The 26,957-nt window shown below is 42.2% G+C and overlaps 1 protein-coding gene across 1 annotated transcript in view; it reads left to right on the top strand.

Annotated features, from left to right (window-relative positions):
• DOCK2 (dedicator of cytokinesis 2) overlaps positions 1–26,957 on the top strand; it is a 396,194-nt gene that overhangs the window by 119,210 nt on the left and 250,027 nt on the right. Inside the window, exon 26 of the mRNA XM_063087676.1 lies at positions 10,781–10,929. Within this exon, the coding sequence (XP_062943746.1) occupies positions 10,781–10,929 (149 nt within the window). The remainder of the gene's footprint in view (positions 1–10,780; positions 10,930–26,957) is intronic.

Consider the following 26,957-nt stretch of genomic DNA (forward strand, 5'->3'; position numbering starts at 1 on the left):
GGCTTCCTAGGGCTGTCCTCAGGCTGTGGGAGCCTACGTTGCCTGTGCACAGGTGTAGTGGATTGAATAATGTCCCTCCCAAACTCATTGAAGCTTGAATTGTGTCCCCCCAAGTTTTATGTGTTAGAAACTTGGCCCCCACTGTGACTGTCAAGAGGGTGGGAAATCCTATTTGGTAATTGAAAGGTGGGGCCCTGAAGAGGTGATTGGATTGTAGGACCCTGCAGTAGTGAATGAACTAAAAATAGTGCTCAGGGGTGTGGTTCTAAGGGCTTTAAAAGAAGAGGAGAGTCTGCCTCTCACTCTCTCTCTGCTCTCTCTGCTTCCACCATCTTGCAATGTGAGACTCCTGGGTCATTGTCACCACCACCAGGTGGACTTTGGTCTTCCCAGCCTCAGAAACTGTAAGCAATAAATTTCATTTTCTTTATAAATTACCCAGTATTGGGAAAATAGAATAGTTTGGTCAGGGCCCTTGCCTCAGGTCCAGTTGGGTGTGGTTCAGCATTCTTCGTAAGCAAATTGTGTGTGTGTGTGTGTGTGTGTGTGTGTGTGTGGAGTTAGTGTGCATGTGTGCCAGTGTATCTTTTTAGTTTTGTTGCTATTCTTGTGTTCTTGAGAGAGAGATAGAGACAGAGACAGAGAGACAGAGACAGAGAGAGAAGACAGAGAGGAGAAGGAGGAGGAGGAGGAGGAGGGAGAGAGAGAAAGAGAGAGAGAGAAAGAGTTTGGTGAAGCAGGCCGGTGGGCGTTGGCCTTGGGCATCCCCCTGGCACAGCCATGCTTTCTGACCTATGGCTCCAGGGACCTTTTGGCCAGTTACCTAGCTCATAGACCTGCACAAAGGGGTCTGGTGACCCAACTTGGCATGTGAGGGGTCTGGTGACCCTGCCTGGTGTGTGAGGGGTCTGGTGACCCAGCCTGGCATATGAAGGGTTTGTGACCCAGTCTGTGAATGGGCTTGAGGGGGTCTGGGAGCTCCAGACCCAGTCCTAGCTCAACAATTCACCCAGTCAGTGCAGGATTACCAGCAGGTGAAAGAGCCCAACAACTGGTGTGGTCGTGTAGCTAGACACCCAGTTCCAAGTATTTTGTTATAAGCAACATAAACAGATTAATACAGAAAATTGGTACCAGAGAAGTGGGGTATTGCTTATAACGAGTACTTGAAAGTGTGGATGCGGCTTTGGAACTGGATATTAGGCAAAGGTCGGAGGAGTTTGAAGGACTCAGAAGAAGACAAAAAGACAAGGGAAAGTTTGGAATGTCTTAGAGACTGGTTATGTGGTGGTGAGCAGAATGCTGACAGAAATAAGGACTCTAAAGACCCTTCTAAGGAAGTCTCAGATAGAAATAAGAAGGAGTTTATTGGAAACTGTGGCAAAGCTCACCCTGGCTGTGTGAATTGGCAAGGAACTTGGCTGCATTGTGTCCATGCCCTAGGATTTTGTGGAAGTTGGAACTTAAGACTTGGGAACCAGAGTATCTGGTGAAAGGAATTTCTAAGCAGCAAAGCATTAAGGAAGCTGCATGGCTACTTGTAGCAGCCTACTCTGAGTTATGGTGGCAAAGGCATGACATAAAACCAGAATTTAAAAGGGAAGCAGAGTGTAAAGATTTGACAAATTTGTAGCCTGGCCATGTGGTAGAGAAACAGAGAGCATTTTCAGAAGAAAAAATCAATGGTACTAAGAAGATTAACACAAAAGAATGGGATTATCAAGAGAAGGGGGAATAGGTTCTGAAGGCATTGCAGAAGCCTCTGGGATCAACCCTTCCATTTCAGGCCCAGAGGCCTAGGGAGACAGAATGTCTTGGGGAACAGGCTTGAGGAGCCCTCCACGGCCTCACTGCTCAGGACTACCTTGCAAAGCTGCTTCCAGCACCAGAACCCCAGCTGCTTTGGCTACTACAGCTGTGGCTAAATTGGCCTCAGGTGTGGCTGGATGTACAACTTTGGAAAGTACAAGCTGGAAGCCTTGGTGGCATCCACGTGGTGTTAGGACTACAGGCTTGCAGAATACTAGAGCTGTGTTAGCTTGGGAGTCTCCACCCAAATTTCAAAGGATGTATGGAAAAATTTGGGAACCCAGGAAGAGATCTGTCACAGGGGCGGAGTCATCGCAGACAACCTTCGCTAGAGCAATGCTGAGGGGAAACATGGGGTCAGAGTTGCAGCAGAGAAACCACATCAGCGCCATGTTTAGTGAAGCTGTGAGAGCAGACTGCCATGGAGACCCCATACTTGTGGAGCTACCAGAGTGGAACGACAGCCTGGGAGAGCTGAAGTGTGACTTGTGACCAGGAAAGCCATAGCAGTGGAGCTGCCCAAGGACTTGGGGACCCAACCCTCATGCCAGCGTGCAGAGGAGGTTGAACATGGGGTCAAGGTATCTGATTTGCCAGCTTTGAGATTTAATGCCTACCCTGCTGGGTTTTGGACTTGTTTGGGACCTGTTACACTTTTCTTTTGACCTATTTCTCACTTTTGGAAGGGGAATATGTACCCTATGTTTGTCCCACCATTGTATCTTGGAAGTAGATAACTTGTATTGATTTCACACATGGGACTTTGAACTTTGGACTTTTGAGTTGAAACAAGTTAAGATTTGGGGGATGAAATAAATGTATTTGCATGTGGAAAGACATGAGTTTTGGGTATCCAGGGGTGGAATGTGGTGGATTGAATTATGTCCCCCCAGAACTCATGAAGCTTGAATTGTGTCCCCCAGGTTTTATGTATTAGAAACTTGGCCCCCACTGTGACTATCAAGAGGGTGGGAAATTCTATTACGGTAATTGAAAGGTGGAGCCTTGAAGAGGTGATTGGGTTGTAGGACCATGTAGTAGTGAATGGATTAAAAATGGTGGTCAGGGGCGTGATTGTGAGGGCTTTAAAAGAAGGGGAGAGTCTGTCTCTCTCTCTCTCTGCTCTCTCTTCTCCACCATCTTGCATTGTGAGAGCCGTGGGTCACCGTCACCACCACCAGATGGACTTTTGATTCTCCAGCCTCAGAAACTGTAAGCGATAAATTTCATTTTCTTTATAAATCACCCAGTTCCGTGTACTTTGTTATAAGCAACGTAAACGGACTAATACAACAGGAAACACCAGAAGCGCTTGGACATCCATCCTCTGGGTCTAAATGCTCCACGTCCTTTGCCCCTGTGGCCTACCCTGTCTCCAGAGCTCCCTATGAGACTGAGCCCAGTAGTTACCTTCTGTGAGGCTTGCTTGGATTTTGTACCTGCTCTGCCTCCTCCCTCTATGGCCGCCCTCTCACTCCTCTCCCAGTTTTTCCTGGAACACCTCCTAGTAAGTCACCTTCACCCAAGCCTCATCTCAGAGTGTGTTCCAGGAGAATCCAACCTAAACAACTATTGTCTCCTTTATTTAATTTTTCCTAACACCCCACTAGAGTACAATGTCCATGAGAACAGCGCCTGTCACAATGAGAACTCGTTGACTGTATGTGTATGACTGTATGTGTATGTACGAGGGTACTTTAGAAAGTTCATGGAAAGATTTATATTGTCTCTTAATTCTATTTTTCCACAAACTTCTTGAAGTACCCTCATATAGATGTATGTATGGGTGTGTGTATACACACACGCACATATTTAAACATATATATGTTTAAGGATATAAATATATTGCATATACAGTATGAGAGCTTTCAAATTATATTTATAATCAGTGTAACCTTTTTTGGACACAAGCATATTCACTTCCTCTGAAAAATTTCAGGAATTATGCATCAATTCACCCTTCCTCCCATCACTATGCTTATGAACGCATATTCCAACTTATTATACGGCATTTGCTTATAGGCTTAATGTGAAATCATGTCTTATGTTAAATATAAAGGATATATGGTAAACGCAAGGGCTTGGTTTGGGCTTTAAATGGGTATCTGGAATAAAGTTCTGGAAGTACGATTCATCTTAAGGATTTACTGCCTAATTATATTTTCTCCCCTCTAAGATACCTGAAGAGAATTTTAACAGTTGCTGCATTCTACGGTCTCTAAACAAGCTGCGTTTGTTTAGCTGGAGAGATGCATTTTGGCCATCTGGGTTCATAAAGCCCACATCACAGCAGAGGTGGGCTGAGGGGGCTAGTGATGATTCTGGATGTTGTAATGAGGCATGTTTTTGGGGAGGTAAGAAAGTGAATCACAGGGAGCCGGGGAGGAATGCACTGGGGGGAAACGATAGTAGAGTTGTAAAAGGCTTGTAACCCAATCTGGAATATGAAGTTTGTGGGTAGTTATTGATTTTGTAGTGGGTGGAATCAGTTTTCTTGGTGATGCATTGACTGGAGAGGGGAGGTTGTGAGGACAAATTGGTAACCATCAGACTAGCGCTGTTTCTGTGGAGGCCCTCCTTTGTGTCTAATCGATCCAACCAAGTGGCCTCTGACATCTGCAAATGCTCCCCAAACCAAACGGGATAAAATCAGCCATGCAGAGCAGAGCAGGGTATACATTGCTTAGCCTTGCCTGGGAGAATTGGGGGTTTCAATAAGGAATTTCCCTGAATGTCAAAAGGCCTTTGGGGGAGAGTTGGGTGAGCCACCGGCCCTCTCCATCCCCCAAGAGGGCTGAGCTGAGCTGAATTTGCCTTTTAGTCAATAGAAACTTGGCCAAAGCCAAATGAGTTTCACCTTAAAGTCTGTAAAAAATTGAACAGTATTGAAGCATCAATTAACTTGTGCTGGTGACAAAGTAAGGGGATGGCTATGAGTGGAATGAAATTGAAAGAGTGGGCTGCCACAGTCAGGCTTAGAAAGGTGGGTCCACACTGAGTACGTGACTGAGACTACAACACAAACACAATGTTTGCGTGTAATCCTCTTCCCCATGGTAAGAGAAGGGGTGGAACAGCACAATGCACCACACTCTGGAATAGTCTAAACTCTCTTCATCCCGATGGTGAGACCAGGATACAGCTGGGATCATGGACTGGCAAACATTTCCCTAGCAGGGATGTAAGGTGCTAGTTTTGTCTTCAAATATTTTAGGAGTGATTCTTTGTTCTCCCTCTCTTGACCTGAGCTTCAGGGAGGACACGGGTACTGGCATCTTTTTATGGATATTATGTTATATCCAAAGCCTCTGCTTACCCTCTCTTAGTTCTGGGATAAGTGCATGTGAATTGGTGTAGGGCTGGTACTGAATTGGTCCTTCTCAAAAAACCTGGAGGGATGATGGTGTACCCCAATTACTGGAGACAATTCACATTTTGAATGTGGGGTAATTAGCACCTTTTGTCTGCAACTTGGCCTTAGCTTTATTTCTGGGATACTAGCAAGTATCTCACTGGTTGTCCTATTATAGAGACAATGACCACACAGTGTGATAAATGGCAAGATAGAAATATTTTCTGGGTGCTAAATGAACACAGAAGAGAGAGTCACCCAAGTCAGAGTTGGGGTGTCAGGAATGTTATCCTAGAGGGTTTGATATCTAAATTAAGACCTAGTAGGCAAGAAAGAGTTACTCCAGTGAAGATGAGTGGAACAAGAGCATTCCAAGCAAAAAAAATAATGTGCAAAACTTCAGCAGCTGGAGAAGGAAAGCTTCCTGGCTGGAACACAGAAAGGGAGGTGGAGGGGTGGTCAGTGAGGAGGTGGAGAGGAAAGGAAGGGTCTTCTCACAAGGCGCCCTCGGCTGTGCCAGAGAGTTTAAGACCCCCCCCCCCCGAGGGCAATACGGAGCTACTGAAGAATTTCCTGACTGCAGGGGACCCCTGTGTGGGGAGGAGGGAGGTCAGTTGGAAGACTTGGCACTGAACATGGAGGAAGTTGGCTCGGGGACATGACGGATATAACTTCATGATGGGTTGGATGCTGGAGATAGAGGAAAGAATCAAAGATGGTACCCAAGTTTGCTTGGGTGACTGTGCGACTGGGGGTGTCTTCACTCTGAGAGAGCAAAGGAGAAGGAGCAGACTTGTGGGAAGAGGACAAGTTCAGACACAGTTCTTAGGAGTGTTTCCCTCTGGAGCTGGGCTTGTGGCTGTGGCCACAGATGTATCTTTGGCCTGATATACCTCAAGGTGGCTTTCCAAAGTGGACAAGGAATCTCCATTCCATTCTTTCCATGAGGCTGATATTGGGGAGAGCAAGTGAGAAAAAAGTGTCCCTGAGTCATGAAATAATTGCAAAAGCTTATTTACATTTCAAGAGGGCTATGAATTCAGGTAGGTATCATCGACTGCCATAGACAAAACTTTCTTGAAAAAGGGAGAAACCAGAGCCCAGAAATGCTGCATTTTCCTATCTGCAGTCACTTGGACAAAAGAAAACTCCTTTTGATTAAAATACAAAGAGTTGAGTAGCTCTGCAGATTCCTCAGTGGCTGGTCTGAATTACAGTTGGGACTTGTCACCTGGTGGCAGATCTCCCAGCCTTTGTCAGACATCGGTATACCTGAGGCAGGGACCCAGCCTGGATACACAGCTCTCTGCTTCTCATTACCTCTGCCTATGAAGATTGATTTAACGCTTTGCAATATTTATCTTTTAAACCACTTGAGTTGTTTGCTTGACAATCAAGCAACAATTTAGAAACGCTGCTTCCTGAAGCTTTGCAGACTAATATAATTTCACAACTCCAATTACAAACGAGAAAAATTATTTCATCTAAAAACAGAGGAGCCAGACATTTCTGAGAAATCGTGGGTGAAGAGATGACAAAGTACTTTCTGAAAAACAGGCCACATTATTAATGGCTTCCTTAGTGAAAATCTTGCTGACTCTCAGCCCCAGGAGCCTCCTTCCTATGGGGATACTGGTTTTGATAATCTGTAAAACTGATGGCTTTCAGATCGATAAACCACTGCTTCTACTGGCGCCTGGTCTGCAGCTCCCAGAGCCCCTCAGTGGTCTGTGAGCAATGCACATATGTCCACAGTCTTTCCACCTGACAAATATATCCCTTCTCCTGCCACTTCCTCCAAACCTATATTTTATGGAATCCTAGAATTTTGAACAGGGTCTTAATAATCATTCAGTTCAACCCTTTGGCTGATACTTTACCTTCTCATCATCCCTATCCATAGGCAACTACCTACTGCTTAAATATTTCCAGTGATGGAGAACTCACTAGTAGACCTTTCCATGAGAATGTACTAATTTTGCTCAGTTTTATGTAGTATTTAAAGTCCAGTGACTTCCCAAAGAGATCATTAATATCTAAAGTCTCCCAAGTGGACTTTTCATTTGGATTCATATCTTTATAAAAGGATCTAACTGGGGTATCTCAACTAGAGTACAAACAGCGTGAACTTTTAAGGAAAAACCTGACATCAGTTATGCCACAGATCTGTTTTACGGCTGCTCCCCAGGAGATAAAGGCACTAAGGTTTTTGTTTTGTTTTGTTTTGTTTTTGTCTACTCAAGTCTGCTTCTTATCTCTGTTGGCTCTGTCACTATGACAGGTAGTAACCCTTGGTCATTTCCTTCCATCCCAGAATAGTAGCTGGCACATAGTGAGCCCTCAATAAATGTAGTAGACTGACTGACTGAATGAATGAATGAGTTAATTAACTGCATGAATGGGTTAGCCCTTTATCTGCTTTATATATCTCTTTCCTGCAGGTCCTAGGAGTCTTATTTTGCAGATGGGAAGAGTTTTAAATGATTTTTCATCTTGAGTCAACGAAAGCCTATTTCAGTCTTCTTATATTTTAAACTCTTGATCTATTCCTTACCACCTTCCTTCAAGGTCTCATCAAATCTTTAGCTTCGGCAGAAAACAAATATGTTATCTCAGAAGCTGGGAATCTAGAGGGGACCCCGGCACTTTTATTGTCATTTCATTACTGAGTCATTGCAAGGGCATCTTCATGGGTATCTTAATGGGTCTCTGCCTGCTGGGCTTTTCCTCCTCCAGCCACCCTTATACTGCAGTGACACAAATCTCCTTAAGTCACATCTTTTGGTGACTCCCTTTTGCCCAGAGAACTGTGGAAAAACAAGACTTTTTGTTGTGTTTTAAATCTTTTTTGTTAGAATCTCTTGTTTATTTTACTGTTTTAAGAGGAAGACTTTACAATCCTTATCTAACTTAATAAGAGAATGAACCGTTCTTATCTTCTTGTGAGGTTTAATTATGACAATATCAGCGAAGGTATAATTAGGAAGTTAAGTACCATGAAGTTGGCGAGGTTATTCATCTTCCAGTGACGAAGAATTCACCTAGTTTCTCTATGATAGGCATTCCAGCATGTATAATTTCCTCTAACAAACAAAATGTTTCAAAGTTAAAACATCCTTTTGAAGATTACTTTTAAAATAAACTTTTGAATGAACACTGCAGGAACCTTCTTTACCCCTTCAAATAACTAGATCTAGACAAAAACCCAACTTTATGATGACAAGATGTGGACTAAGTATAGATTTAACTTAAATGATATGGTAATCTGTATGTAAATATTTTCCAACCTTCTTCCTTACCTCTCGAAACAAAGTGTAATGGCTAACCTAGTGTCTTGTACTCCCAAAAGTCCTTAGGCCAACAATTTCTTGAGTACAAATTTGTCATTAAGTACAATTGAACCTGTGGCCTGTGATTTAATCAATAATTTTAAGTAAAGCTGAATCAAATTTTTTGTTGCCTACAATTTTGTTTCTGTAAAACTAACACTTCCTATTACATCTAAGAACTTTTTTATAAAGTGTTATCTCACATTATTCTATTTCCAGGAGAATATTCCGCTTACTCTAGATCTATGTGCTCTAAAATACCCACTGTTCTCTAAATCTCCACTTTTCCTATGGCAATGTTAGCCACTTGTCAAGGACCATCTTAAATGCTACCTCTTCCTTTCACTCAAGGCACTTGAGATTTAGTCTGGCTCTCATGGAGTTTACACCTTGGTGGGACAAAGGGACATTAATTAATTGCATTAATTAGATTTTAATTACAAACTAAGATTGGGGCTCCTAGAGAAGGTACACAGCAATATCAGAGCCTTAAAAGTCTTCCATGATCCTTCCAACCAGAGATCATTCCTCTTTTCGGAAGCCCTCATGGCATTTTGTGACTACCAGTTGGGGTTCTTTGGTTGTAAGCAAGAGAAACCTACTTTGGTAAATTTTAGTAAAAAGAAATGTATTTGGGAGGTAGACAGTACTTCATGAAATCAGAGGAAAAGCTGAGGAACTAGCCATCGGAAGAGGAGAAACCCAGAATAGCTCTGGAGAGAGAGCAGCCTGCACCCATGTGCAGCCCTTCAGGGCACGTCTGTAATTACAACCAAGCTCCATGAAGAACATTTTGTATAGTGGTTAAGAGCACAGTCAGACTGCATCCGACTGCATCCACCGCTTACTAGCTGTGCACACATGGCAAGTCCCTTTGTTTTCTCATCAGCAGAATGGGGAAATACAATGTATCTCCTAGAGTAACTGGGAAGATTAACTGAGATAATTCATGCAAGATACTCAAAACAGTGCCTAGCACATTGTAAGCACTCAGTATATTCCAGGAATGTCAGCAGTTATTATTAAAATTCCCTCAAGATTTAGATTTGGGGGGCTATCCTAATTAGGGTCAGGTGCTTAGCCCTTTTCCAGAGGAAGGCAGAGAGCCTGATGGCAGTTTCCCCAGGATTATAGCCCACAGCAGGATGACTCCCCAGAGTGAAATCAGGGTGCTGTGCAGAAGAAGGGAGTGCAGGTGTTGCGCTGACAGAACAAGAGACATCTGCTGCCTCTTTCCACCTTCATCTTATTCTAGCTTCTGCCATTGCTCATTCTTTTTGTTTCTTTTTCTGTAATCACCTCTGCCAGATTTTAAGTACCTAATGGGAAAGAACCACATCTTATCCCTGTATCTCTAGAAAAACAGGGCCTTTCACATCAAAGTTATTCAACATCTATTTGTTGGATTGAATTAAAATGAAATCCTGATGTATATGATTTCCATCTCAGCTCAAGCAGCATCCGGGTGGGGGTGGCTTGAAACATTTTAAAAATTTTATTTGTTCTCTCAAGGTTTTCTATTTTCAAAAGAAATATATAGAGACAAAGCTGTGTGGGACTTCAGAACCTTCCAGAAACTTTCCAAGACAGCAATGTCAAGAGAGATACCCTTCTCTGAAAAAGTTTTAATTTATTTAAAATGAAAGCCAATGTGCACAGTATGCAAGTGGAAGTCTGTTCATTTTTGTACTGTTTATACCAATGAAAAATATCCATGAAATAGGGGTATGGCTAAATAAACAGATAGTAGAGAATACTATAAAACAGTTAAAAATAACTAAGTTGGTCCCTATATATGACAACATAGAAAGTGCTCTGAGAAATATTGGTGAGTGAAAAAAATCAAGGTGCAAAGCAATACCTAAACAGATGTCACTCTATGTATTTTATATTGATACATATGTATGTGAAATCATGAAAAAAGATCTTGATGGTTTATAATCGCAGTATATTACTTAAATGAAAAGCAAAATCAAAATGATACTAGATATTTTACACTGATATATATATATAGTTATATACTGATATATATATATAATTATATATTTATGTATATATATAAATTAAAATAACTGGCTGCTTCTGGGTCACAGGGGTTAGGGGAGGGACCAGAATTGTGAATGATGTTCTAAGGAAATTTTAACTTAATCTTTACCATTTAAATTTTTTATAAGGAGAATATATTCATGAATTATTTATTTAATGGAAAAGTATATATATATAATTAATAATAATAATAGTAATTTAGAAATGAGGATGCCCACGTGCCACTCACCTGCCTTCTTTCCAGAATGCCGGGACATTCTGCTTCCCGTCATCACCAAAGAGCTAAAGGAGCTGCTGGAGCAGAAGGACGAGATGCAGCACCAGGTGCAGGAGAAGAAGTACTGCGTTGAGTTACTCAACAGCATCTTGGAGGTCCTCAGCTGTCAGGATGCGGTGAGTTCTTGTGGGATGTAGATATCCTGGACTCAGACTAGGGCTGAGTCGATTAAGTTCTAAAAGACTAATGCTGATGAATAGCATCCGAAGTCTAAAGATAAAAGTCAACGGCTTGCTCTGTGGGCCTACTCTTCTAGTGACTAACCCCAATTGCTGTGAAAGATGGCTTGGGGACTGGAGTTGAGTGTAGCATTTTGTCACCATATGTCTTGTTGGGCAGGCTTCCTCAGAGTGTAGGTATGAACATTACTGCAGCCTGTTCAGATGGCTTATTCATCTACTCCAGCCCAGGTTTTCAGGGTGGGAGGGGGAGTTTCTAGGCCCACATGTCCAAGAGAACCTCTTATCTGCTTTCTAAGCTGGTTTACTTGGGTTTTGCTTCCCCAGTTATCTCCTGAAATGGTAAAAATGGTTAAGACTCTTCCTGGATGAGCAGATTGCCCAGACCCACACTCCAGAAATAGGGTGTGAAGTGGGATGGTGGTAAGGAGATGGCTGTGGCACTGAAGCCAAGGTACCTCTTGTAGACATAGTTCAGAGATTAGGCAGGGATGGAGCCAAAAGAAAAGTCTCAGTGAGAGTAAGTGGAGGGCTTCCTGAGGGCAGAATCTACAGAAGATGATAAGCCAAATGGAGTGGTGAAGATTGAGAGGCAGTGATTAGACACAGGCTAGAATTCTTAAGAACTGGGAAGAGGGAGGTAAGGGTTCTTGATTTGACCATAGTTCCTTTGGCAACTCCATCTTGTCCTTGAGGAATCCAGGATGTCACCTCTCCCAGGGTGATGGAGATGCAAAGGATTACTCAAAGCCCATTTCTCCAGAGCAGTGAGAGGCCCAGAAGGGGTTAATCCCAAGATCAATTCTTTCAAGAGAGAAGAATTCCTAGGAATAACTCCAAACGAGGTTTTCTCTCAGTTCTTATTCTCCAGGCAGGAAAGTTACAGAAAAGGAACACAGGTGATTACAAAAGGAACAATGAGATAATCATCATGGCAACACTTAATTCTCCAAGAAACTCAAAGAAACAACTGACGGCAAGATGTGGAACATCCTCCAACCATTAACCTTGAAGATTTTAGCTCACATACTTTTCCATCAGTAGGTTTAGCTGCACCAAGGACGACTGCCATTAGAGCAAGCATTTTTGCTGTGTTACAATTTTTTTTTTAATCTACAACAGAGACTTTAGTCCTGGGAAAGTTTTCTGTTTTTCCCAAGCTTAGCATTTCTGTGTGCAATTCTAAAAAGTTAGGCTATTCCTTAAACTCCAGGGCTGTGGCCTAGCTAAAACTACATTTGCTTTATTAATGTCGGTATCCTCCACATAGGAGATACTCTGCCCTTAGATGGGACTGGTTTCAGAGGACTATGTAGACCCAAATAACCAAAAAATCTTTTCTAAGCATATGTGTGAGCATTGCCCTCTCTCCTCCCTAGAAAACCCTCAGAGAGGAGCTTTCTGGATGAACTGTATCTATGATTGACTATCATTTGAAACCTCTGCAGAACAATATTCCTTTACTGCTGGTATCCCATAGTCAACCACTAGTATCAGTTTCCTTGTGTGATGTCTCTCCTGTCTCTTCCTTTCTATTCTAACCATCCTAATGAAGCTTCTTCTTACCTTATTACTAGGTAAATGCAGTAGCTTCATTCATTCATTCACTCAGAAATACATATGATGCATGGTTGTATGCTAAGCATTGGGGACATAGAGGCATGGTCTCTTTCCTTAAGGAAATCTTTATAGACACATAAATAAGCAGTTGCAGTATCGTGTAATGATTAAAATCTAGATGCGTACTTGGGTGGATAGAGCTACCAAGGACTCTGTGTGTGTGTGTGTAGGCATTTTTGTCAAGGACACCTTTACAAAGTAGGTGAAGCTTCAGATGGTGAATAATTAATGACCATAGCTTCCACTTTATTTGCTGCTTTCCAGGCACTGTGCTGAGTGCAATCCATGAATTCTCTCTGCTCATCCTGATCCTAGGTACTAAGGCTTATTATTCCCATTTTACAGATGAAAAAACTTAAATTTATAGACAATTTTAATATTCAAGACCAAACAGCAAGTAAGTGCCAGTGTGAAAATTCAAACCCGGGTTGGTCAGACTCCAGACTCTGCATAATCATAGGAATGAGAGAAAGTCATGGTCTTTTACTTCTTTTTTTCATCCTGTCTCCACCCTTGTTTCAAGAAAAGAGAGTATAACACCAGAGAATTTATGTACTCAGGACTCAGTCAGGGGTTGATGTTAGGGTGATAATGTTGTTTCTGTAAGCACATTCACTGGCCAGCTTTTGAGCTGGTGCCAGTCTTTGCTATCTGATTTTTAAAGTTTTTTTTTAAAGGAGAGTTTGGTCTTACTCATAGTGTAGGGACATGACGGTCGGCCCATTATTTCTGCAGGAACAGCATAAAGAATGTTGCCTGTTTCTGTTGAAAACCCAATTTGCAATGTTTCTTATATTTCAGTAATGTTTAGATCCCCTTTAATGGGATAAAAATCAAAGACTCTTGGGAATATGCCAGTGCACCTCTGTTTGAGGAACCCAGTTATGATGGGCTAATTGTCAAGTTCCTGATTTGGGTAGAAGGATGGCCCCAGTTCACCGTTCATTTGTAGAGCAGGATGCTGAGGCTCTGCCCATCCCAGGGGAGTAGCCCCCTGGAGTTCTACCCTGACAGGTAGTCATCCTTTTGCACATTCAGAATCAGCAGACACTAGTAAGAGGAGGCTGCTGCTGTCTCACACATCCTCGGTACTTAGGGCTTCAAAGCCTCTGAGCTCCCCTTGCGGGACTGTGGCATCTGGACTTTTGGTGTCACTCTTATTGCCTCTGAGTGTGCTGCTTTTATAATGAATTCTGACTGTGGGGATGAGCCCATCCCTTTCTCAGGGTGAGCAACTGTCTGCTGGATGAGTTATACTGTTATCACCACTGAGTTTAGTACAAGACCATGATGCTTTTAGTGAACTTCATATCCCACCTCTTCAGCTCATGAAGATGGAAATCCTCTTCTCCAAAGCTTCTTCGATGAATGGGACTCATTTGGTGGCCATGACTACTTTCAGCTAGACTGAAAATCAGAAGTCCAAAAGCATCTAATCTAAATCTCTCTTGTTCTAGTATGCAATGGCTTTCAACTCTGACTCTACATTCATATCACCTGGCGAGCTTTTTAAGGGCAGCAGTTCCTTGGCCCCAGTCCTAGGTATTCTGATTTAATTAGCCTGAGGTTAGCAGGGGAAATGCAATGAGAAGTTTAGCAAGTGATGATAAGGGCAGCCAGGGTGAAGGATCACAGTTCTAGTGCAGAAGGTCTTGAACTTGAGCATGCGCTCTAGTGACCTGGAGGAGCTGTTAAAATACATTTCTGATCATTAGATCCAGAGGATGGGGTATGATCATTTATTTTTCTAACAAGTTCCCTGGTGATGTTGATGCTGCTGGTCCAGGGGCCATGCCCTAAGAACCACTGCTCTGGTGTGACCTATTTTTTTCCTTCATTATCCCCTGGAAATGAAGGAACAGCTGGGCTCATTCTCAGTTCTTACCTTTTTAATTTAAAAGCCCTCTCCAGTCTATAAAATATAGCATCTTCCAATATGCATTTAATAAACCATAAAATGGCAAAGACCTAAAACACATTTATTTATACTCATAAATTCATTTTTGTGGGGTAGCAGGAACATGGCATGTGCAAGGATCTGACTTTGAAAATCCAAACCATCAGATGTGCTGTTTGGTTTCTATAGGCATCAACTTCTCAAAATTGGAAATTTGGAAGAAAGCAAGTAAAAAAGGCTCCCAGAACAAAAGTCCTGGATTTTTCTTCTGGCTCTTTGGACCCCCTCTGCTGATAATGGAATAGCCATTTTTTTACTGGCTCTTAGTTGGCGCTATAGAAAAACACAGTGTTCTACCGCCATCATAGACTATGTCTGTTACTGGACTCAGGTCCGGCTGCCTGTCTCTTTGAAAAGGAAAGAAAAAAAACTCAGAAGTCAAATGGTTGGTGTTGGAAAAGCAGATATATTCAGCTGAAGGAGATGGTAGACTACCCATCTCAAAGATTTACATTTACTGAGGGGTTTTTAAAGGAAGGGTTGAGGGAATGGAATGTGGGAGGTGAAAAGCAGGAGAGCAGGAGATGTGAGTTACGAGGAGTCCGAGGAGTCCGTGTCTGTGAGTCAGGTACAAGGTCTTGCCAAGGCCTCATCTGGTTTCTGTTCTCATCTTTGCTGTTATCTCAGGACCCTGCAAGATTTTGATTTGCTCCAGTGTACTTGACTAGTGCCCAAGGTCAGCTTCCAGTCATTTGGCCTTGATCATTTCTCAAAACTCTATAAGTCTCAAAGAAAGAACTGTTAGCTTTGCAAAGTACTAATTAGCTTCTTGGCCTTGTTTTCCTACTTAGCGAGTGAGATAAGAAAGTCAGGGGATAAGAAGCAAGAGTGGAGAGAAAGAAACTGTCCTTTTAAAAATCCTCCCCCTCTCTGCAGCCCAGGCAGCTTTAGGTCCCAATAGGGCTTCAGTCCTGCTCACTCCAACATGTCCACCTACTGGAACCATGGCCCAGGGATAGAACCACAGGTGGAAATTTAGCATAATTGCAGGAGGCCAAGTCTCTTCCATTTGTAGGGTGTGTATGTTTGAGGGTCAGGAAAGGATGCTTGTCTTCAACTGATTGTCATTGTTTCGGTAATTACAGCCCAGCTCAGTAGTTTATCTTGTTCTTTTCAACCCTGGGTGGCATATGACTCAGGGTAAGATGTCTGACTTAGTCTGGGTGTGGATTTTTTTTTTAATGATAGTGTTAAATCCCCTCACCCAGCTTGCTCCAGTTGCACTTAACATATGAAAGGTGAAGAATGAAAGGCCTGACTTCTGCCTCTGTTGAGTCCTTTTCTCACCCCCACTGGGCAAGTTTAGTTGTCAACTCCAGGTACTTTGAAAGGTAGCTTCACACTGGTTTCCTTCTGTACATCGCTGGGCTGCTGAGGAATTCATAAAATTTAATTTTGTGCCATACCTGGAGGGAGTTGGTTTTTCCCCCTCTTAAAACTGGGTTTCTTTATGTTTCATTCCTCTAAGAGCAAGCAGAGTCATTGTTTTGTACCCTTCTTAGCAATCATAAGTGGGTAAAGATGACTCCTAATTCGGAACAGGAAATGGTGTTGATTGTGTCTGAATCATGGAGGTAGGGAATGCCCAGAATCATCTTTTAAAAAATTCTTTGAATCTATTGACTAACCATATGTGTGTATTGGGGGGAGGGGTGGGGGGGGTGGCAGAGGGGAACCAAGGTAGTCTATTAATTATGAGTGGTTTGAGGGTTCTGATATTTTTATTCATCAACACTGGCTGGGAGGGCTTTTGCTCACGCAGTTTCTCTTGCTTGGGATGTTATTCCAAGTTCCCACTCTTTTTATGTAGATGTGTTGATCTAAAAGAAACTAAATCTGAACATATAAAGCACAGGATTTATTGAGCCAATATGATGTTTGCAACCAGGAAAATGCATAGGTCACCCTGAGAAATGTGTTCCAAAGGACACCAGCAGGGCTTAGCATTTTAAAATCACAAGAAGGGGAAAGAATCAAAAGAGAGAAAGAGAGCACCCTCCATCATTGCATCAGTTTTTCTATTGGTTGTACATGACATATAGATTTGGGAGTGTTATTAGGTTCTGTCCTATACGCAGGTATCTAGGGTAAGGGCTACAAGAAGCATTCTAGGTTATTTTACTACTTTTCTGGTGCCAATACTTCTGCTTTTCAGTTAAAATGGTCTTATGATAACGTTTTCCAGGACATGGGACATGACTACTGGCTTATCCTGGATCTCCCAAGGCACTGCAATTTAGCTGACCTGGTCAGAGCAGATTTTTTAGTCATCAAGTGAAAACCTAAACTCCTTTTAGGTTCAGCTCAGATAATACCTTCTTTCTGAGATTTTGTCAATTCCATGCCCTGCCTTCCATCCCCACACCACCCCCAGGTAGGATTAAGGACTTTCTTAACTGTGTGTTCACAATGCTATTCCAGCATCAGTTGTGTTAATGCTCTCTTGCGCTTGTCTCTCTGCCAGGCTTGGAGCTCAGAACCTCACACAGTAAGCCATATTCCCCTTGACTTCTCAGAGCTTACGCTTTCAGCCTTGCCTCTCACCAGTCCCAACTGACTCTCTGTCTTCCTGCTCCAGTAAAATTCTTTCAATTCCTTAAATGTGCCACACTCCCTCACTTAACTGCAACATGTACTGTTTGCACTGCCTGAATGCATGGCCTCTGCTCTTTGCCTAGCTAAATCCTACCTAACATTCAGAAGTCAGATTAAATGTTATTCTCCCCAGGAAGTCTTCTCTAATGCTCTTCCACACTTCTGTCGTGGTCCTGGGAGCAGCTCCTGCCTGCTCCATTGTTGCACCTGTGTTGCCATCCCCCGAGGACTTGTCTGTCGGCCTGCTGAACAGAATATCCTGAGGATAGAGATCAACTGTACCTGCCTTTGCAGGTCAAATTACACTCCGCCTCACACCAGCCACCCCAGCACAGTGCCTGGCTCATGAAGCTATTTGAAGAAAGGCAGAAATGAGCAAATATGACTCTCTCAAACCAATGGCAAGGCTTGATTTCTCCCTGGGGTCTTCTGCTCTGAGTTCTAGGAGAGTATTCTCCCTCCTCTTTGAGCCCTCCTTGGATGTCAGGAGCAGAGAGTTGAATTAATCACACTCCACAGTTCATGACACATCATCCTCATTGGTCTGTGCAAGGCCCTCCCTTGTGTGTATATGGATTTTGTCAAAAAACAAAATTTCATCAAATCGATTTTAATGATCCAATTGGTTTTTGTTAGCGATTATGGATCAGGCAGCATCCCATCTTAAAAACAGAAGGAGCTCTGCTCCACTGGGCATGGCAGAACAGTTGCTTTTTGTAAGGTAATTTGAGCAAGAACAGAGAAACAGAGAAACACAAAAAAGCAGATTGGTTAATATCATATTATTTCAGGTTACTTCCTTTAAGAGTTAAAGCAGAGGGGATTCCTTATGCCAGCTCAGGCTGATTGAGACCTTTCCAATGGGTTGCTGTGAATCTGCTGTTTTGTAGGAATAACTGGTTTAGGGATTTTCCTACTTTCTTAAAGTTTCTTTTTGATTACATGGCCCTTAGCATGAGTGACTTCATTTTGGTTTGATTTGTTGGGGCCTAGTGTATGGGCTCAGTCCAAAACAATGGCCTTTTACAATTTTATTTAACAATTTCTTACCTTTCATCCCCATTTTCCACTCCTATTTCTTCGCCGCCCCACCATGGGTGATTTGACTAATGTATTGAATATGCGTATGTGGTTTTGGGGTGTGTGCATGTTTTTAAACACATACACACTTATGCCCCTCCCTTAAAGAGAATCAGACATTGGCAACAAAGAGCATTAGCATCTTTGGCTCCGTTAGGGTCCTGATGGGTGAGGAAGGGACTGCAGCATGAGCAGGAGTCTTCTAGACTAAAGGGAATTCTGGATCCAGCGCTGCCCCCAACCTGCCACGTGGGAAAGCAGCCAACCCTGCAGGCCTGTGCTCAGTGCCTTTTTCTGAAGCATCGCTGTGGCCACCCTGAGTGCTGGGTTCTCTGACAATCCCAGGCAGCCTGTCTGATGCAGGGTTGAAGGGAGGCAGCTGCTGCCTTTGCATTACCATGTAGTCCCAGGAATCAATACCACCCTGCAAAAGCAGCAGGGTTTTCTTTCAACCTATCTGCCCCCTCGTATTTCATATAAAAGGCAGGGAGACAAGGCCTGCTGAAATTCTGACTGTGGTGCATGCCAGAGAGGAGCTAATTGAGCCCCAAGCTTAAAGTTGAAGTAGATGAGAATCCTATACCTTCTAGTGCATCCAAAGCCATTTTCTTTTTATCCCTTGCTCTTCCTCTGGCTTTCATGGTGTTACATGTGATTTTCCTCGACCAATGGAATGATTTCCCGTGCCTGACGACATTCCACACACCTTCCCAGCACCTTTTAACCTGTGTGGTGCATTCTCATACATCACAGTTATCTGTTTCTGGCCACCACTGGGAGAGGTAGGTTTATTATCCCCATTTTACTGGTGAGGAAGCTGAGCCTCAGGCTGAGGTTAGAGAGTTGATAAAAGGCAGAGTCTGGAGGGTATCATCCCATCTCACCCCAAAGTCAACAACCTCTCACACCCTACTTTGCTTCCTACCACTTCACAAGCACGTTCACCAGCACCATTTCCTTGGTGGAAGTAAGAGCACAGGTTTTAGAGTCAGAGTACAGTTATTTATCCACTCCACAAATATCTAGAGATCGTGTGCACTATTCTATATACTGGGGCTTTGGCAGTATATTCTGGGACCATGTGCACTATCCTATATGCTGGGGCTATAGAGTAGGGGATAAATTCTGGTTCTGCTTCTTATTACCTGTGACACCTTGGGAAGTCATATAATATCTCTGTAAAGATGAGGATACCATTTCCCCAGGTGTGTCAGGATTCTAGTAAACAAGAACCCCTGTGAAGACATCCAGCATTACACCTGGCACATAATCCGTTCTGTATGCATGTGGCTTTCTTTCTTCCCTTGCTGCTCCCCTTTCCTCCTATACTCCTTTCTCTGTTGTAGGCTGCTCCTAAAATATCCCTGTAATTCTTTAAAGGACAGCAAAGAGCCAGGTGGCTTCCTGGGAGAATAGCAGACAAATACTGAGTCTGGGGAAGATTCCATAGCCCCACTGGCATGGAAGGCAACCCCCAAGCCATCCCCAGTGGCAGCCAGATGTTGGGGAGCCCTCTCAGGTTGTACAGAGGGCTTGCCAAGAAGCAGCACATGCTGATGCTGGCATATAGCCTTCCCCTGAGGGGCATCTGGACCTTACAGAGCTCCTTTCGGGTATTCCAGAATGTTAGGGCTCATGGTAACTCTTGTGATGTGTGGTGCGCTGGGGCTGGCTCATACCGGCTCATGAGAGCCAGGTGTTAAATGTTTAGGAATTTTGTGAGGTGGTTGTTAAATAACTACCATTATTAAAAATTTATATAAACCTGTAATTAAACGAGCTGTATTAAAATCAGAGGTAATAGATACTCAAAACATAAAAACCTCTAATTATCTTACTATATTTTATCCTTATCTACATGCTTGAGGTTATTTACAGCTATTGTGTCTGTATGATAAATACTATTTAATGCTCTGCCACTGAGCCTTGAAATCAACCATGAAGGGAGAATTTCTCCCACAGAAATTGGCAAATGTTACATATCCAGGTCTTCACTTTTTTCTTTCTGGAGAGCGGATTGACAAATATCTACCAGCACACCACTGCAGGGACTCAGGAATCATCGAAACCAAAAAAAGCCCAGAGGCCCAGGGGAGCTGCCTGTGCACGTCTCTTCTCCCCAGCAGACTCTAAATCTGCCACCTAAGTGTTCTCAAGTGCTGGTGGAAGGGAATGGGCTCCAGGCAAAGAGCGATTTTAAGACAAACTAAACACCCAATCTAGACCAGGGAGGGGAGATATGTTTCATTTCTCATGACCATTCTCATTGCTCAGTAATGGCTGCTTTCCTAATAATGTTGAGAATTTTGAGGTCTTATGCAGGCCAGTGAAAAAGAGAGCCCTGATTCCTGCAGTAGGGGAGGCATGGGGACTATAGTTCAGGTGTCATGGATTTGCTATGCCCAAACTATCCCAAAATGTGGGAAAGGCAGGTTTAACAGGGAGATTCCTATCTTTTACTTCAGTAGGTTTTGGCCTTAAATAGGGTTTAAAAATTATGAAACACTGATCTTTGATTAGGCAAACATCAGTGTTCATTGTTACAAAGAAGACCCAGTGATGGTTACCAAAAATAGTGGGCAAAAGTCTGATGAGAAACAGGGTATTTGCAGAGTCTCAAAGTATCTTCCCACTTATTAATGGCGCAGGGAAAGATAGTGACTTTACAGTGGAGAAAGCTGGCATCATCTTAAGCAAGCAAAGAAAGGGAAATCACCAGTAAGGAGACCCATCAGCCTTGGTGCCTTCTGATGTGCCACACTGAAGAGGGCTTCTCATTGTGGCTCTTCTGTGGGGCTCTTGCCAAAAAAGCACAACCTCAATCTATTGAAGAGAGGACATTAAACAACCCCAAATGGAGGAATACAAAATAACAAACTAATAACCGTTCAGAAGTGAAGGCCATGAAAGATGGAAGCACTGTGGGATCCTGAATTGGATCACGGACCATGGGCATTAGAAGGAAAACTGATAAAATTAAAGTCTGTAACTTAGTTAATAGTATTGTACCAATGTGGATTTCCTGGTCTGATCATTTTACTTCTGTTAAGTAACATGTTAACAGTATGAGACACTGGGCAAGGGGTACATGAGTACTCTTTGTATTATTTTTTTCAACTTTTCTATAAGTCTAACATTATTTCAAAATAAAAAAAGATTTTTAAAAACTTATTTTTGAAGTACTTAAGGGATTATTACTAACTTGCAAAGAATGAATTTTGAGGGCAAACAGTTCTCCGAAGTGCACCTGTTCCAGTGTGAGGGGAGGCTAGTAGATAAGGAGTTTTCTCTGCTTTGCGAGTTAAGGCAACAAAATACACAGACAAATCACTAACCTTACTAGAGGATTCCACTTGCAAAATTTCTGTTAACTGCTTCAACCTGCCAAGACATCAGGTAACCTACTGAATGACCAATTGGGTAATTACTGTACTAACCCAGCATTTAGTGTGTGTTAACTCAGGACTAGGCTCTGGGGACTAGGAACCTGGGGAAACATGAGAGCCTGTCTGTCCTCAAGGACCTCCCAGGCTGCAGCATTTCACGTGGGCTATGACAGCCCTGTCCAGGCAGGAATTTCTAGGCCAGGATGTGGGGCTTGAATGTCACCTGATGTTTGCCCAGCAGGCTTGAAAAGTAGGTGGTTTGGCTTTGCTTCCAGGATGGTCTTTAGATCATTTATTCTCAGGGGATCCACCTGGAAAATTAGAAGAAAGCTTTTGCTGATGATTGATTGGAACTCCCCCCAATAAAAATTAATAATCCAACATGTTCTGTTCCATCAGCACCAACTAGAAATCCATCTTGAGGTGTTCTTTAATATTCCTTTATCTGCCATGACCAAAGTTTAAATAAGTTTGCCTGCAGCCAAATCCATGACCGCCTCTCCCCACTCGCTCTCTCCCATCCTCAGTCCCACACCCTTCTCACTTTCTCACTGGGCCGGGATGAGGGGGACACCAAACATTCAGAAATCCAGAAAAACAGTATTTTAATGCAACATTTTAAAAAGTTAAAATTTTGGTATTTCGTTCATCATGGAATTTTTGTATTTACTTTTTAATAATTGCATTCTTCTTTATTTGTCTCAATTACTGAGTTTTTTGGCACACCTTCAATTTTGCCTCCTAGGCAAATGCCTAACTCCCTCACCCTAGTCCTAGCCCTGCATAATACCTCTCATCAACACTGGCCACCTGCAGTAACAGAGCTGGGATCTGATGTATGAATGAGTGTGGAGCTTGCAGGGCTGGAGAAGTTACCTTTCAATTCTCCCTCCAAGACTGTGAAGGGACTATGGAAGATTTCTGTCTGCGGGGAACACTTGCATAAAAGCACTAGTTGAAAGAAACAGCCATTTACACTCTAAACCTTCACTGGGTCAGCCACTTGCTTTCCAAAAAAAGCATTTCTTGCATAATGTTTGAATGAAATCTCCCCTTCGCAGTTGGGAGGCACAAGTTAAAAGCCCACTCAGCAGCAGAGAAATATGGCTATGTTTGGTCCAGGTTATAGTTGCAGAGGGAGCTGTAAGTTTGATTTGCTCAACTGGTATAAATGTAAATCCTCAAGTGAAACGTGCTAAGCGAGGAAGGTGTTGTTTTTAAGGATGCTTTTGATCCACAGCTCTGTCTTTAGTGCCCCAGGTGCCATGTGCAATCTGAGGGCAGCAGCCAAACACTGCACCAGGGAAGTTTCCAGCAAACAATCCAAGAGTTCTAGAATGGACATTTTCTCAGGGAGATTTTAGATCACTTTTGTCTTAGAGACAAACACAATTGATTTAGCAGCCCAGTTGGAGAATAAAAAGTTTAATTTCAGCACATTTTTTCCAAGCAACCTAGCAAGCTAAAATTATCTTTGACTCTCTATTTATTACCTTTTTTTCTACCTGGAATTCAAACTCAAGTTAGCTTTTCTTTCTAACCCCATTTTCTACTGTTTTCAGCAGGCACTTTGCATTTTAGCAAGGCTGCTCTCCCTCTCCCATTAAGCCCTCATGCTCTTTCCTCTTTCTTTGCCGTTTACCCTGTTTTCTTCCACCTGGAAAGGCACTCTTCCTTCTGCCTATCCTGAAGGTCTCCAACTTGTGGGTCACAGCCTGAATCTAGCTCGCAGATACATTTTGTTTGTCTTGCAGAATTGTTTAATAAAACTCACAGTTCTACTATTTCCTATTGTTTTCTAGATGACTGGATTCCCACATTTACATGATCTTCCCTGCCCCTACAGACATCTGAATTATGACCCCCAAGAGCCAAACATTGCCTTTCCTAACAGGCCCAACACAATTTCCCTTCCATTAAGAAATTGTCCCACATTCTTGTTTCTGTTTCAGTCACCTGCTCTGCTGTACTCTGACAACATTTGGCTTTATCATAGAATCTAGCACTAAATTATGTGCAGTTTTACATTTGCTCTTGTTATGTTAGAACTTCCTGGCACATGTTGAGACAAGACTAGCACTTTTTTTATTTCCCTTTTCAACTAAGGCAATGTCTTTCTATCCAACAGCTCACTAAACATTAGCTAAGCACCTACTGTTTGTCAGGCACCATGCATGTTATTGGGGATGCAAAGGTGATTAAGACAAGCGATTCTCTTATTGAAAACTACCTTGGGGACCTTATTTCTTAGCATTCCCCAACTCTAGTTCTTCCTTCAATGGTCTGTTTATTATTTCAGAGCACAATTAATCCTATGCTTCTCTCCATGGCTGATACTGCTCCCACTGCTACAATCAACTTTCTCTGAATATTTAAATCATTTCTTTTAAAGCCTGGGCAAGTTTCCCTTTTTTCTGACCCACCCAGCCCATTCCACAGACCTGTGTCCACCTGTACCTCCCGGAAATTTGACATAGGCTATCAATTACTGTTAAGTGCTCTTCTATAGGTTTACAGACTTTCCAAGGATAGGGCTGATCTAGTCTTATGTTTCTCCTGTATTTCTGCACTGCCTGGGCATAATGCCGAACTCCAAGCAGATACTCAATAATTAATCTCTGTGGTTTGATTGATCCTCCCATCTTCAATTAGTCTACTTTCTAGAAATACATGCTGACACTAATTTTATTTTTTATCCTCAGCAGAATCTAATGAGAAAGGTAAATCTGCTGCTGCTGCATTAAAACTTCTTATAAAAAGCAGGTTCTAATTTTGAGTACTGCTGTGTTCCAAAGTTGTTTTGTACATCACTTTAGAATTTAGCAGTTTTCCCACAGAAATAATTCATTGTGGGTGGTTGTATTCCCAGGCCAGCATGCTTAACCTATAGTGCAGTTGAACCCTGGGGCAGAGAGGAGAGGCTGCCATGTATTTCTTCTCATTGCCTGAAAGGTTTATGGACATGGTATGTAGTTCACCTTACCTGACACTACTCATGCTTTCCTCACTTTTACAATGTCTGTTTTCTCCTCTTCACAATAAGCCCCATGAGTGATCACATGGACTGTATCTGTCTCTTTTGCTGCCATATCCTAACACAGCACCTGGCACGTATTGAACAGTCAATAAATATTTGTTGATTTTCATTGAGTTAAATTCTAGTTGAAAGATTATAGACTTTGGAGACACATAAACATAGATTCAAATCCCAATGTCACCACTAATTAGCTGTGTGATCTTGGGGAAATTAAACGGCTTTTCTGAGCCTCATACCTCTTCATAATATTTTATTAATTATAACTACTAAGTTGCTGAGCATGTGGTTGATACTTAACATGTTTCTTTTTTCCTTCACTTTTGCCTCAATGCAATCCCCTAAAAAGGATTCAATTAATTAATTAATGGTGTCTGCTTTTAGTGCTATATTGGTTAATGTGGTGGTGACAGGGGAGGCGATCTTTGGTGTCAGGGCCTTTCAGCAGCTTTTGGGAAAATGTGAGTTCTATTTCTAGCTCTAGTTCTAACAGTCTGTGTGATCTAAGGCAGGTGGCTCAAATATATCTGTGAAAGTGTGATGAGAGATTTCAGTTATTTTCAAGCTTTTCCACCTAAGTATTGCTAACTTCAGATGAGTGAATAGAAATGCTCAATGTTCTGAGAGTGGATCCTAAAGGTTGAATTTATTTGAATTCAATCTTCTGTTTTATCTTAATTATTCATGCATGCTTTATATTCTAATTCATGATAGATCCATGTTTTTAAAATATTGATGTAATGTTGTTCATGAGTCACCTGTTAATGAATGGCTGCTATCAGCCAAACTCTGTGGCACACACTTTATATACAGAAGTCAATTAATTTTTCCACAATTTTGTGAGTAAGATGATATCATCCCTGTGTTACTAATGAGCAAACTGAGGCTTACAGGAGTTTAAATAAATAGGCTCAGGCTACAGAGCAAGTTAGCTGCAGAGCCAGAATTTAATGTCTAAATCTAAATCTTTCCCTTAATCTTCAAAGGGTAACTAAAAATAGAGACTTTGCTTGGCCATCAAGTATGTTAATAAAAATGTTTATGCTTTAGTATCTGGGGGCAAGGAATGATATGATTCAGTGAAGGTAAGAGAGGAATAGTTATAATCTTCTAAAAATACCCCCAGAAGACTAATTATTTACCTGCTTCAAACTTATGCTGGAAGACAAGTCACAGCATCATGTCCTCTTGGTTATATGGTAAAAGGTGAAAGAAGAAGAGGAGATGGTGCACATAAGAAAAAAAGAAAAGAAGTTGCCAGCATCTTTGCTTTTTGAGAAAGGATGACTTAGCATATCTATCATTTTGTCAAACTCTGAACTATCAGATGTAAAGTAGATTTAGGCAATATCAGTCACCCATTCATTCATGATTTCTTCCACCTGCCCAACCATCCATCTCTCCATTGCCACTTTCACTTCACCTATTTGTACATGTAGGTGTTCTTACTCTGTGTCAAGTATGATGCTTCACTTTGGACTTTCAAAATTGAAAGATGTGGTCTCTTCCTCCCATGAAATATGAAAAAGGTTTTGAGGGAACTCAAAGAGAAGAATAAGAAACTCTGCCTAAGGTAAGGGGGTGGGTTTGGAGTGGTCAATTCAGAAAAGGCTTCCCAGAAGTGAGTTTTTGACTGCTGAGTAAGAGATGGGCAGGTGACCAGGGAGAGAAGGGCATCTCAGACACAGGTAAAAAATGCTCTCATCATCTCATCATCCACTGACACATTGAATAGATGTGTCAACCCAGTTCTCTGGTCATTTTCTGTGGGGACAAGCTGACCAAGACTTGTTGGGGTAGAGCCTGGGAAAAATAAAATCTCATCAGATGCAAAGGACTAAATTTCCTCAAGGAGCTTCCTTCGGTCCAAGGTGAAAGCATGATAAACTCTGCTTCATGAAGACGTCATGATTATGGGAAGATTATAATCAAAATTCCAGGGAGCAGGTAGGAATCCAAAAGTGATTGACCTGACTCACAATGAGTGTGACTTGACACAGGCCCAGGGAAAGGGGTTGTTGGTAGGAAGAATATATTGGGGTTAGTTATGCATTATTAGGCAATACTCTTCTTTTTTTATTTCACTGAGGTCTTTTTTTTAATTTTTAAAATTTTTTAATTAATTTTAATTGAATCGTAATTGATTATACATATTTTGGGGGTTCAACATTGACATATGTTATCAAATCAATATTATTAGCCTATACATTATTACAAATCATACTGATTCTTTTTTTTTTTTTTTTTCGTGACCGGCACTCAGCCAGTGAGTGCACCGGTCATTCCTATATAG

Source organism: Cynocephalus volans, chromosome 2 (assembly GCF_027409185.1).
Source record: "Cynocephalus volans isolate mCynVol1 chromosome 2, mCynVol1.pri, whole genome shotgun sequence".
NCBI classification, from domain to species: domain Eukaryota; kingdom Metazoa; phylum Chordata; class Mammalia; order Dermoptera; family Cynocephalidae; genus Cynocephalus; species Cynocephalus volans.